This window comes from Neophocaena asiaeorientalis, unplaced genomic scaffold, assembly GCF_003031525.2.
Source record: "Neophocaena asiaeorientalis asiaeorientalis breed wild unplaced genomic scaffold, Neophocaena_asiaeorientalis_V1.1 scaffold36, whole genome shotgun sequence".
Taxonomy (NCBI): Eukaryota; Metazoa; Chordata; class Mammalia; order Artiodactyla; family Phocoenidae; genus Neophocaena; species Neophocaena asiaeorientalis.
In genome coordinates this window covers 2950948-2965549 of record NW_020174149.1, presented here as the reverse complement: position 1 = coordinate 2965549, position 14602 = coordinate 2950948, and the positions used below count along the sequence as shown (strand labels likewise).

Below are 14602 nucleotides of genomic sequence, written 5' to 3'. Positions count from 1 at the left end.
ATACAACTTATGAAATTTTGTGGGATGCAGTGAATGCAGTATTTAAAGGGAAATTTATAGCACTGAATGCATATTTAGAAAAGAATAAAGATCTAAAATCAATAATCTAAATTTCAGCTTAGGAAACTCAAGATAGAAGATCAAATTAAATCCAAATTAAATAAAATAATAAAATTTAGAGCAGAAATTAATGAAACTGAAAACATGAAATCAAAGAACCAAAAGCAGGTTCTTTGAAAAGATCAATAAAATTGATAAACTTCTTACCAGCTTAACTAAGAAAAAAGGATAAGACATGAATTTACTAATATCAGAAATTAAAGAGGCCATCACTACTGATGTCCTGGATAATAAAGGAATGGTATGAACAATTCCATGCACATAAATTTGATAACCTAGATGAAATGGACCAATTCCTTGAAAAACACAATCCACCAAAACTCATAAAAGGAGATACAGATAATCTGAGTAGCCCTATATCTGTTAAAAACATTACATCAATAATTAATAACCTTCCAAAATGGAAAGCACCAGGTCCAGATGGGTTCACTGGTAAATTCTACCAAACATTTAAAGAAGAAATTATACCATTTCTTTACAGTCTCTTCTAGAAGGCAAAGGAAACACTTCCTAACTCAATCTATAAAGGCCAGCATTACTCTAATACCAAAACCAGAAAAAAGACATTACATGTTATTATACATGCATCAAAACCCATCAAATGTACAACACAAAGAGTGAACCCTAATGTAAACTATGGACTGTAGCCAATAAGGCTTTAGATTTATAGAAAAACTCAGCAGAAAATACAGAGAATTCCCATATATCTGCTCCCCTACCCCAGGTTTCCCTTATTCGTATCTCGTATTAATGTGATAAATGTTATAATTAATGAGCCAATATTGATACACCCTTATTAACTAAAGCCTATAGTTCACATTTCCATGGATTTTGACTTTTATGTTGTAGTTCCAATGGTTTTGACAGATGCATAATGTCACTCATACACTTTAAAAGTATCATACAGAATAGTTTCACTGCCCTAAAAATGTCCTGTGACCCACCTAGTCATCCCTCCGTTATACTCCCCAAACTGTCAACTACTGACCTTTTTGATACTGTCTCTATAGCTTTTGCTTTTTCCAGAATGTCATATAGTTGGAATCATACAATGTGTAGCCTTTTCAGACAGGCTTCTTTCACTTAGCAATAAGCATTTAAGGTTACTCCATCTCTTTTCATGGCTTTATAGCTTATTTCTTCTTATTGCTGAATGATATTCCATTTTATGGATGTACCACACTTTGTTTATCCATGCACCTATTGAAGGACATCTTGGTTGCATACAAGTTTTGGCAATTATGAATAAAGCTACTATAAACATTCATGTGTTTGTTTCTGTATGGACACAAATTATCAACTCACTTGGGCAAATGTCAAGGAGCACAATCACTGGATTGTATGGTAACACTATATTTAGCTTTGTAAGAAATTGCCAGACTGTCTTCCAAAGTAGTTGTACCATTTTGCACTGCTACTACCAATAAATGAGCAGCTTCCCTTTTAGGATATATGTTCTGCAAATGTTTTCTTCCAGTCTGTAGCTCACCTTTTCATTTTCTTAATGGTGTCTTTTGCAGAGGAAATCTAATTAATCAAATTTTTCATTAAGCCTTATGCTCTTTATGTCTTATCTAAGAAGACTTTCTCTAATCCAAAGTCACAAGGAGTTTTTCCCTTATGCGTCTTTTTAGAATTTTTTTAGTCTTAGCTCTTACATTTAGATCTATGATCTATTTTTAGCTAATTTTTGCATATAGAGTGGGGAAAAAGATAATGTTCATTTTTTTGCATATGAATATTCAATTGTTTCAGGAACATATATTGAAAAGACTATCATTTCTTCATTGAATTATCATGGCGCTATTAACAAAAATCAGTTGACCATGTAAGTGGTAGTCTCTTTCTGGACTCTATTCTGTGCCATTGATCTGTATGCTGATACTGTATTGTCTTCATTACTGTAGGACAATAGTAATCCTTGAAATCAGGTTGTGGAAGAGATCATATTTTGTTCTTTTTCAAAATTGTTTGTCTGGTCTAGGTCCTTCATCATCTTGTCAGTCTGAAATTTTGGCTGGGATTATACTGAATCTTTAGCTTGGTTTCCAGAGAATTAACATTTTAAGATTATTGAGCCTTCCAACTCCTTCATTTATGTAAGTATGTATGTATGTATGCCTTTAATTTCAGCAATGTTTTGCAGTTTTCAGTGTACAGGTCTTGCACATATTTTTAAAAATTTATTTCTTTTTCAGTAAATTACAATTTCCAATTGTTCATTGCTAGTATATAAAAATACAACGGATTTACATAGATTAATCTTTTATCTTGTGTCCTTGCTAAACTCACTAATTAGCTCTAGAGGTTTTTTTTTTCTTCCTTCTGGTAGATTCTTAGGATTTTTGGCATAGATGATAATGTCATCCTTGAATAAAGACAGTTAATTATTTCCTCTTCAATCCGTATGCCTTTTTTTTTTCCTCGCCTTTTTGCTCTAGCAAAGACTCCCAGTACAAAGTCGAAAAGAAGTGATAACAGTTGAACAGAAGTGATCTTAGAAAGCATTATCTTCCACCATGAATTACGATGTTAACTGTAGGGTTTTTATAGATGCTCTTCATTAGGTTGAGGCAATTTTCTTCTATTCTTAGTTTGCTGAGTTTTTAGCAGGAATGGATATTCAATTTTGTAAAATGCTTTTCCCACAACTATGAACATCATCAAATGATTTTGCTTATCATGTCATTAAAATGGTGACAAACATTTATTGGTTTTCAAATGTTAAGAAGCTTGTATATTTAAGACAAAACTCACTTGGTAATGAGGTATTATCCTTTTTGTATGTTGCGAGATTTGATTTGCTAATATTTTCTTAAGAACTTGAAGTCTATGTTCATGAGGGATATTATTCTGTAATTCTCTTTAACTGAACTGTTTTTAGCTGGTTTTGTTATCAGGGTAACACCAAGACTAGCAAAACAAAATTGGAAATGTTCCCTTCTCTTTCTTTTTTCTAGAAGAAATCATGTAAAATTGATATTATTTCTTCCTTAAATGTTTGATAGAATTTTCTTTTGAGGCCGTCTAGGCTGGAGCTTCAGGGTTTTTTTTTAAATTAATTAATTAATTTATTTATTTTTGGCTGTGTTGGGTCTTCGTTCCCGTGCGAGGGCTTTCTCTAGTTGCGGGCAGCAGGGGCCACTCTTCATCGCGGTGTGCAGGCCTCTCACTGTTGCGGCCTCTCTTGTTGCGGAGCACAAGCTCCAGAGGCGCAGGCTCCATAGTTGTGGCTCATGGGCCTAGTTGCTCCACGGCATGTGGGATCTCCCCAGACCAGGGCTCGAACCCATGTCCCCTGTATTGGCAGGCAGATTCTCAACCACTGCGCCACCAGGGAAGCCCGTGGAGCTTCAAGTTTTAAACTGCAAATGTTCAATTATAAAAAACAGATATAGTGCTAGTCAGGTTATCTACTCTTATCTAGGTTTTAGTCATTTGCATCTGTCAAGAAATTAGCTTCATCTAGTTACCATATTTATTGCCATAAAGTTGTTCACATTATTTCTTATTATTCTTGCAATGTCTGTTGGATTTGTAGCAACGTCCTCTCCTTCATTTCTGATACTGATAATTTGTGTCTAGCTAGAGGTTTACCAATTGTATTAATATACTGAGTTATACTGATTTTTTCTATTTGTCTTTTTTATATTCACTCAACTATTATTTACTACTTTCTGCTTATTTTGAGTTTAATTTGTTCTTTTTCTATTTGCTCAAGGTGTACACATGATCATTGATTTAAATATTGTTCTTTTCTAATGTAGGCATTTCCCTCTAAGCGCTGCTTTGTTGCACCCCACAAGTTCTGACATGTATTTTCATTTCATCCGGGGCACAAACCCATGTCCCCTGCATCGGCAGGCGGACTCTCAACCACTGCGCCACCAGGGAAGCCCTCAAAATATTTTTTATGTTTCTTTGTGATTTCTCCTTTGACCCATGGCTGTTTCAAAGTATGCCGTTTAATTTCCATATATTTATGGAATATATTCCATATATTTATATATATTCCATATATTTATGGATTTGGGGAATAACTCTTAGTTTGATTTTGCTGTAATCTGTACTAGTTTCCTAGGTCTGTTATAACAAACTGAGTGTGAGCTCTGCCCAATGTCCCGCATGTTATGAGGACTTTCCACTCAGGGTGGTGGGAATGCCAACTAAGCTATTCCCCATCCCTTCTGAGCCCTGGAAATTGTTTGGCCTACTGTGCTTTCCAGTGGGTCTTTCCTTGGACTCTAGAGCTGTGCTTCACATATGCACAATCAGCACTCAGCCAGAGATTTGAGGGCACCCCTAAGCAAATCTCTTTAGCTTCCTCTTCCCTGATACTCTGCTACACAAATACCAGTCACCTCCACCTCCCCAAATGCCAAGCTCTACTAAGACTGCTGGGCTGTTTGTGCTTCTTCTTTCTGCTCTGCAGCACGGAAACTACCCTCAGACAGTTTCATAATGCTCACCTCCTTTCCTTCCTCTCAGGCATCACGATCCTGTGCTGCCTGTTGTCCCATGTCTGAAGATGGTCACCCTCCTCCACCTTTGTGCTAACTTTTCTAGTTTCTGGAGTGAGGGTAAATTCAAGTCTATTTTCTCTCCCTTACAGCTTGGGTGGAATTTATTCATTCTTATAATTTTACTTTTGGTGGCTACGCTAGAGATCTCAATATGCATCCCTGACTTTTTTTTTTAATTTATTTTTGGCTGTGTTGGGTCTTCGTTGCTGCACGTGGGCTTTCTCTCATTGCGGCGAGCGGGGGCTAATCTTGGTTGCAGTGCACAGGCTTCCCATTGTGGCGGCTTCTTGCTGCAGAGCACAGGCTACAGGTGCACGGGCTTCAGTAGTTGTGGCACACAGGCTCAGTAGTTGTGGCACGTGGGCTTAGTTGCTCTGTGGCATGCGGGATCTTCCCAGACCAGGGCTCAAACCCATGTCCCCTGCATTGGCAGGTGGATTCTTAACCACTGCGTCACCAGGGAAGCCCCGCATCCCTGACTTTTTATACAACCTTAAGACATTACTTTTACCACTTCCTGAATAATGAGAGTATCTGACAATTGTCTGAATCACTAAGTCCTTCCTTTTGGGCTATCATCTGCACATATTTCATTTATACACATGCTATAAATGCCACAAGACACTACTATTATTTCACCTTAAAAATCAGTATTATTTTATATTTACTCACTAATGTTCCCTTTATTTTGTCGTTCTTTCTGCCTGAAGAACTTCCTTTTGCATTTATTGTTGGGTAAATAGAGACAATATTTCTCAGATTTTGTTTGTCTGAAAAGAAAATCCTCATTTTGCTTTCATTTCTGAAAGTTGCTTTTGCTGAATTTTTTTTTTTTTTTTTTGTGGTACGCGGGCCTTCACTGTTGTGGCCTCTCGCGTTGTGGAGCACAGGCTCCGGACATGCAGGCTCAATGGCCATGGCTCACAGGCCCAGCCACTCTGCGGCATGTGGGATCTTCCTGGACCAGGGCACGAACCCGTGTCCCCTGCATTGGCAGGCAGACTCTCAACCACTGCGCCACCAGGGAAGCCCTGAAAAGGGAACTTGAGGTTGGCAGTGTTTTTCTTTGAGCACTTTAAGGATCTCAATCCACTCTGTTATGACTTCCATAGTTCCTGCTTTATTGCTAACCATTAGTATTAGTGTTTCTCCTTAATGTGTCTTTCTTCTCCAGTTGCTTTACAAAATTTCGCTTTATCTTTGATTTTCAGGAGTTTGTGATGTTCTGAGGAATGTTTTGCTTTGTATTTTCCCTGACGGAGGGTTCACTTGCCTTCTTGAATCTATCAGTTGATGTTGTTGTTCATTAGGCTTGAAAATTCTCGGCCATCGTGTCTTGAACTATTTCTTCTGTCCCATTCCCCCTCTCCCTCTTTCTGGGATATTAATTACATGTGTATTTGATCTTTTTGAGAATGCCTCACATATTGTCTTTTCCAGACATACTTTTCTATGAATTTTGGTTTAGATATTTTCTGTTGACCTGTCTTCAAATTCACTAATCTTCTTTTCTGCTGTGTTTAGTCTTCTACTGGCTTGGCCAAAAAGTTCATTCGGTTAACAAATATGTTGTTCAATAAAATTCCTGGTGAAGATGAAAAATGTGTCTTTTATTTTTACTTAAAACCGAATGAACTTTTTTGCCAACCCAATATTAAACCCATCAAATGAGCTCTTAACCAGATATTGTATTTTTGAGTCCCTGAATAACCATTTGATTGTTTTTAATTCTTATTTTCTAGTAATATTTTAAATGTCTTCATTTTTTCCCACTTTTTTCTTCTATTAAAAATATGCTATTTAGGGACTTCCCTGGTGGTCCAGTGGCTAAGACTCCAAGTTCCCAATGCAGGGGGCTGGGGGTTTGATCCCTGGTCAGGGAACTAGATTCCACAAGCCACAACTAAGAGTTCACATGCCACAACTAAAGATCCCACACACAGCAACTAAGACCCAGTGCAGCCAAATAAATAATTATTTTTTCAAGCCTCCAAAAACAAGGTATCACTTAAAAAAAATGTTATTTAAAAACCTTTGTCTATAAACTTTAATAAAAGGGTCATCTATGAGACTGCTTCTGTCGTTTTTCTCATGATTATTAGTCACATGCTCCTGCCTTTCCACAGGTCTAGCAATGTTTGGCTCGCTGTCTCCTCAGCAATTTATCCATTTTTCTCCCTACTTGTGCTGGGAGTGTTGGCCTGCTGTGACTTATTTCTCTTTCCTGGAAGAAGGTCCTCCCTTCCTCCTGGGATTTCTGTGCCTTCAATTTAAGGAATACCCAACTATTATTGCTTTTATTTTTTGAGAAGCTGCTTGAATGTTGGATACTACCTGGGTGATTCTCTTCCTAATTTCATCATCAAAAGATTACAGTAGCACTTCAGCTGCTCAAAAGTCATCCAGCCATTTCACTTGTTAAGAACAGTGAACAAGATAATCTTCTGAAAGGCCAATATCAGTGACACAAAAGTGAATCATTTTTTACACACAGAAATTCTTAAGAATACACACACACACACACACACACACAGACACACAAACACAGCTTGTGCTGTGGTAGAAAGAGCACAGAATTTGAAGAAACAAGATCTGGCCTAAATATTTTTGTCATTTACTAGCTAAGTGACCCTAGGCAAATAATTTTTCTATTTTTAAAACTTAGTTTTCAATTCATAAAGTTGTTGCAAAGATGAAACAGTATATTTTTAAAACCCTTATAAACAATAAGCGCATTGTAAGATGCCTTACATAATATTATCTAGTTTTGAAATCTACATCTAAAAGCTGTAAATTAAATAAACATGGGGATGGGGTGTAATAGATACACTGGCAATAAAAACTGACAACCAACAGTAAGTATGATATCAAGGGAGAAGTAAACACTACTTTTAAAGTAGCAATAAGAGCTCAGGGCGAGCAATTTCATTAACAGGCTTAAACAGCCCTTACTTATTTCAACAGACCCTGAAACTATTACTTTATCTCAACACAGCATAGTGACTGATATTTGTGACAAGAAGCTTGTATCTGAAGGAAAATCATATCCTATATATTATTATTAAAGGAATATCTAACAAAATTTTGAAAGACTACAATCAAAAATGACTAAAATAAAAATTCTAGTTGGGTGATCTGCAAGTGGATAAGTTTCTACTTAGAAACCAAAGCTTTTATGTCATATGACCTTAGAATGATTACACTGATGAATAAAATGAAGAATCTGCATCATTAACTCACTCCTACTAATAGAACACTTTGTAAAAAGCATGATTTTTCAGAACTCTTAGAAGAAGACAAGTAAGAGACTATGGCTAAAAAATGATCACAGGAGAGGGTGAAATCAACGTTTTAGGAATGACAAGATGGTTACATGAAGAAAAGGTCAGAGACATAAACGATAAGGTCCTACTGTATAGCAAAGGGAACTATATCCAGTCTTGTAAGAGAAATAAAAGGGAAGAAAAGAAAAACTCAGACAGGGTATATGGCACAGGTTCTTGAAAGCAAGAATCATCTGAAGAATGGAAGAGCATGGTTGTGAAACAGTTAATACACTAAGCTTTAGTGACATTTACAAAAATTATTACAGGGAAATGGTATAATTGAAATAAACTGGGCCAAAAAATGGTTGTGAAAATATATTTATGGATGAGTTAAAAAGATTACTAGAGAGTTGATTATGGAAACAGACTCAAAATGTCAGGGTTACCAAGAAAAAACAAGATTTCAAAAAGTACTATATATAGGAAGTCAAGAACTGAAATGAAAAAAACAGGTACATGGTCCAATATAAAAGAAGAAAGTCAGTACCTTGTTGTTGAAAACGGAGACACGACGAGAATCTTTTCCACAGACCTCCGTTACAATACGACTGTTCAGTTATTATTTCCCTAAAACTTTAAAGTCAGCATAGAAAAGGCAAAAGTGGTCTAACTTCTGTGTACAGTAAGATCTCATTAGCTGTTAACTGTTACTATTTGCTAACAAAGCCTAAGGTATATTAACCAGGTTCTAAAACAGTAATCTGAAAAGACCTCTGTAAAAACAATTAAAAAAATAATTTAGTTATCTTATGAATAAACCAATATACCTTAGCAAGTGATTTTACAATAGGATTCTCCATTATCCCCTTGAGGAAAATTAGGTCTATTTCTTCTGCTCCTGTAGATGAGGGCAGCTCCGTAAGGTTATCCAACACTTGCTGCATTGCTGCTGAGATAAAAGCAATAGTAAAAAAAAAAAAAAAAAAGCAAACCTTAAATTCCAAGCTATTATGAAATACAACTAAAAAATAATTCAAGTAAAAAGACATTATCAATTACCACTCTTTTGAAAAGTCACATTTAAAGAACTGAATTGTTGAATAGTAGAAATTTCAAATGCACTTTCCATGAATTAGCAGCAGGATAGGTTTTTACATGCAATTTGGGGTTTACCAGACTATATAAGGCATACTTAGAACCTTATACTTGTTTTTTATTTTTCAAATTTAAAAACATTACTCAAGAAGAAATATAAAATTGTAATAGAGCAATAAAAAAAAGATTAATCAAGAAACTTCCAACAAGCCCAGAACCAGATGACTTCGCCAGTGAATTCAAGAACTAAAACCATTACTTCACAAAGTCTTCCAAAAAAAAGTAGAAGAGGAAGGAACGCTTCCCAACCATTCTGTGAGATCCTGATACTAAATCCAGACGAAGACATCACAAGAAGACTACAGCCAATATCTTTTACAAGTACAGAGGCAAAAATCTTTAATAAAACACTAGCAAACTGAATCCAGCAACAAATGAAAAGGATTGTACACAATGACCAAGTACAATTTATCCCAGGAGTGCAAGGGTGGTTTATCAACATATGATAATCAATCAATGTAATACACTGTATTAATAAAACAAAACCACATGGTATCTCAATAGGCACAGAGAAAGCATTTGACAAAATCCAATACCTTTCATGACAAAAAACATTCAACTAGGAATAGAAGGAAATTTCCATTTCCTCAAGGGCATCTATGAAAAACCCATAGCTAACATCATACTTAATGGTGAAAGACTGGATGCTTTCCCATAGATCAGGAACAAGGCAAGGATTTCTACTCTTGCCATTTCTACTCAACACTGTACTGGAGGGTCTAGCCATGGCAGTTAGGCAACAAAAAGAAATAAAAGGCATCCAGGTGAAAAATGAATAAGTAAAACTATCTCTTTTTGCAGATGACATGACCTCGTATATAGAGAATCCTAAGGAATATATACAAAAGATTTATTAGAACGAAATAAATGAGTTCAGTAGGGTTGCAAGATAGAAGATCAAAATACAAAAATGAATTGTATTTCTATACACTAGCAATGAACAATCTGAAAATGAAATTAAGAAAACCATTCCTTTTATAATAGCATTAAAACAATAAAAATCATTAGAAATAAATGTAACAAAAGAACTGTAAGATTTTTACAGTGAAACTATAAAACATCATTGAAAGAATTAAAGAAGACTTAAATAAATAAAAAGATACCCATATTCATGGATTCTATAGAAGACTTACTGTTGTTAAGATGGCAATGTTTCTCAAATTGATCTACAGGTTTAATACAATCCCTATTAAAATCTCAGCTCCCCTCGCCCTTTCTGGTAGAAACTGCTATATAAGCTGATACAAAAATTCATGTGGGAAATACAATGAACCCAGTATAGCCAAACAATCTTCAAAAAGAACAAAGCTGGAAGACTCACACTTACTTCAAAACTGACTAAAAAGCAACAGTAATCAAGACTGTGTGGTACTAGCATAAAGACATATAACTGAGAGTCCATAAATAAATCCACTTTACGGTCATTAGATTTTCAACAAGAGTGGCAAGACAATTCAAAGGAAGAAAGAACAGTCTTTTCAAAAATGAATTTGGGACAACTGGATATGCATATGAAGAAGGTACAGCTAGACCCCTACTTCATTCAATATCATAGCCTTAATTTTATCCAGATTAGTTTTATTAATTTTATTTTCCCTTGATGCTTCTTTAGAATCAGTCTACTAATAGTGGTTTGTTTTTAATATTTTTATTTTTTATTAAAATAAAACATTGTCAAAAGTCAGATTGTATTACTAAGTGGCTTATAATGAAATAGAGCAGTTCTCTGTTCCATGCTGTCAGCCTCCTTCCCAACTTATCCTACTCTACAGAAGCAACTACTTTGAATTTGTTGTTTCTTTTAATCACAGCTGTATTTCTGGGTAATGTGCTAATATTGCTACTTTTTAATTTACCCATGTTATATATTATTTATTTTTGTTAGAGTAGTACTAGTGTGATGCTTTTACTTCCCCCTATCTCCACACTGGCACTTTTTATTTATTTTTATTCATTTATTTGTTTTGGCTACCCCATGCAGCATATGCGATCTTAGCTCCCTGATCAGGGATTGAACCTGCACCCCCTGCACTGCAAGTGCACAGTCTTAACCAATGCACCGCCAGGGAAGCCCCCAGACTGGCAATTTTTAAAATAAAATCAACAGTTAGTGCTTTTCATATAGGACTCCTACAAGTTTTTTCCCAAATGTTCCAACAAACTTCTCCCATTTCTATCAGTTTTTCCAAATGCTCAAATATCAGAACTATTCCCTGACTTATAACCCCGAACTCTCTCCCAAGTATTTTTCTCTCGTACTTTAATTGGAACAGGTTCACCTTTAGGTCTCCTTCTCAGTATGTATAAATGAGTGACAATTTTGGAAGTAAAGAGGTAAACAGGAGAAAAATGTGCATTTACAACAAGCAGAAGGAAAACTGATATTGAGGTAAGATGAAGACAGAAGACACTAGAAAATAAAGAATATAAGCAAAGTTTACTTCATAATTTTGCTTGAAGTCCAAAGTGTACTCTGGGCAGGGAACAACAGAATCAACAATCTGTAGAAGTATTCTTACCCTGTGGCTATAAACGTACTTAACTCTACTTTTCATGAGCACTTTTTTCTTTCCTTTGACATTCTATGTATGTCTTTATTTTTATTTCGGAAAATTCCAAACATACACAAATGGAGACAATAACACACCCAACAATTATCAGCTCTAACAATTAGCAACTCATGGCCAATTTTGTTTCATACCCCCACTTTCTAACCTACATAGCTTTGAGGCAAATCCCAGAGGTCGTATTTCAGTGTTTATGTCTACAAGATCAGGACTCTTTTTAAACAATGTAACAATACTGTTAGCACACCTAACAAAGTAACAGTAATTCCTTAGTATCATTAAATATATAGCTGGTGTTCAAATTTCCAGCTGTACTGAAGATTTTTTTAAAAATGTATCTTCTATATTGGTTCTCGTGGCATTTGAATTTTTATATCTCTGCTTAATTAAGTGGGAAGAAAAGTGGCAGAGATTGTGAAATATACCCTTGGTTATTTTGAAGACCTCTGTAAGTTGTTACTGATTCTTTAGTATATGAAATTTAATTATAAACTAGTAAGTCTGTCAATATCCCATGTCCTGAAAAGGGAATCTAGATTATTAAGTTGCCAAACATTCCCAAACTAATTGGTATACTTAATGGAGTTTTAATAAAAATACAGTAGACCCCCTATATAACCATGCTTTCAGGCCAAGTCTGGCTTGGTCTTCCCTCCACTAAGGAAATGGCCTGGCTGGGGAGCTCCAGGGAACTTGGGCTGAGGAGGCAGGGCAGTGGGGTAAACTGATGCAGCTCTACACAGGCTAGGGAGGCCAGTCTGGAGTGAATGTTGTGCTGGTGAAGGTCAGGGGAATCTGGTATTTTTACTGCTATTTTTGTGAAGAAGTAAATCATGAGCTTCGCAATGAAATCTTGAAGGGGACCTCATGTCCCTGAGGGGAACATGCCCCCAAAATCTTCAAATAGGAGACTGATATTCTACCTTCCAGACTTTGGGATATCAAGTACAAACCCTGACTCCTTGTGGAGGATGGTCCAAGACTGCAACAGCTGGAAACCCAAGGAAGTCAGAATTGCTACAACTATCTGCATAGGATGAAACTTATCGACACCATCGATGCCTCTGAAAACCCACTTCGAGCTGAAGGCTGGCATCCCTATTCCTTAATGGGCAAGATTTTCGGCTCCTATCTGCTAGATCTTCCGAAACACTAGTAATCCTTTCAAGGGTGTCTGCAAGCCCTTCACCGATACCCTGCTGGATGGCTGAGACAGCCTGCCATGGGACATGGGTCTGTGTCCAGAGAGAGTACCTGTGCTAACAGGGGGCCCTGACTGAGCTGGCCCTGTGGTCAAAGTTCAAAGTGGGAGCTCTCAGCAACACCTCCGTCAGCAGCCAAAGACCTAACCCAGTCTCCTGAAGTCTCCCAACAGCCATCAGGTGACACACCTCCTCTACAGTCAGAAGAGTAAACATGCCAAACACTTCCTCAAACCAAAGAGCTTTAAGGACAACTACAGTGGATCCTTGAACAGCATGGATATGAACTACTCAGGTCCACGTATGTGTGGACTATTGTCAGTAAACATGTACTACAGTACTAATCATCTGCTGTTGGTTGAATCTGCCAACATGGAACTGCGAAGACGGCATAAGGGGATTTTCCACTGTGTGGAGGGTGGGTGCTGCTGTTCAAGGTTCAACTGTATAACACATTGGGGAGTACTCTGCGACGGAACTGAAGGACCTCATGGGAGACAGAGACAGACAGACTGCAGTGTGCTTGCCAGGCAGCCCACAGGTCATCTGGTTCTGCAGGCCCAGAGTGGGCTAGCTGAAGCCCCTTTGAGTCCAGAGCTCTTAGAGCTCAAACCTAGAGGATCATTCCCTAGCCCTTTCTTACGGGCAGTTTCAGAACATGTGCTAAGACTTGATTTTCCCCTGGTAGCACTCTTCTGGAGTTGAATTCAGATGTTATTCTTAATGTTTACTGTCAAAAAGTCCTCACTTAGTTCACTTGCCCCGTTCTAGGCTATTTAATTCCAAAGGTGAGAGTTGGGGTGAAGGGACTTGTTATTTTCCATATCTTCCCCTTTTGAATGGAAACTACTTGGATTTAGGGAGTCGCAGAGTTGATAGGTGGGAAAAGCAGACAGGAACTGGTGAGGAGGTTAGGTGAGGGGGTGGGTGAGTGTGGAACAACCCACCCTGGTACTCCGGTTACACCAGGATGTCAAACATTAGCATAACTTCCCAGACATGCAAGGATCTGCCCTAACACCTTTACTCCATACTCCGTCATGAATAAAATTAATAACGTTAGAACACCTGGCATAATCCCAATCTCCCTCGTTTATTGGGATGTTATGGGACAGGGTGAAGAAATAATTGCCCCTCACTGGCTTATAAATTAGTTATCTAATAACATTAACTATCAAAAAAAATACAACAGTTCTTTTAAACTAAATTATCCTAAAAGCATATGAAAAAAATAAATATGAGAAAATTACAACAAAGAGCAGTGAGAGAGAATTAACGTCATAAAATATTAAAACATAAACTAAATCTGGGACTTGCCTGGGCGCAGTGTTTAAGAATCCACCTGCCAATGCAGGGGACACGGGTTCGAGCCTGGGTCCAGGAAGATCCCACATGCCATGGAGCAACAAAGCCCATGTACCACAACTACTGAGCCTGCGAGCCACAACTACTGAGCCCGTGTGCCTAGAGCCCATGCTCTGCAACAAGAGAAGCCACTGCAACAATAAGCCCGCGCACTGCAGTGAAAAGTAGCCCCACTCACTGCAACTAGAGAAAGCCCGTGCGCAGCAGCGAAAACCCAATGTAGCCAAAAAATTAATTAATTAATTTAAAAAACATTAACTAAATCTATAATAACCACTCAGACACGGATTACCACAAGGCAACTCTTGTATGTGAAAGCTTAATATATGAAACAGGAAGCTCTCTGTAGTGGGAACCTTGCAAAGTTGAGCTGGAGCCAGAGAAGCAGAGAAGTGTCCCAATTT

The 14602-nt window shown here is 37.2% G+C and overlaps 1 protein-coding gene and 1 pseudogene across 2 annotated transcripts in view; one reads left to right on the top strand and one right to left on the bottom strand.

The window, feature by feature from the left end:
* The window catches only part of PALS2 (protein associated with LIN7 2, MAGUK p55 family member), a 78591-nt gene that overhangs the window by 46667 nt on the left and 17322 nt on the right, over nt 1-14602 (bottom strand). For both annotated transcript variants that reach the window (XM_024755034.1, XM_024755035.1), the window contains exon 2: nt 8737-8855. In XM_024755034.1, the coding sequence (XP_024610802.1) occupies nt 8737-8853 (117 nt within the window). In that variant the 5' untranslated portion in view covers nt 8854-8855. The remainder of the gene's footprint in view (nt 1-8736; nt 8856-14602) is intronic.
* Nucleotides 12450-13538, top strand: LOC112406270 (uncharacterized protein C1orf43 homolog pseudogene; annotated as a pseudogene).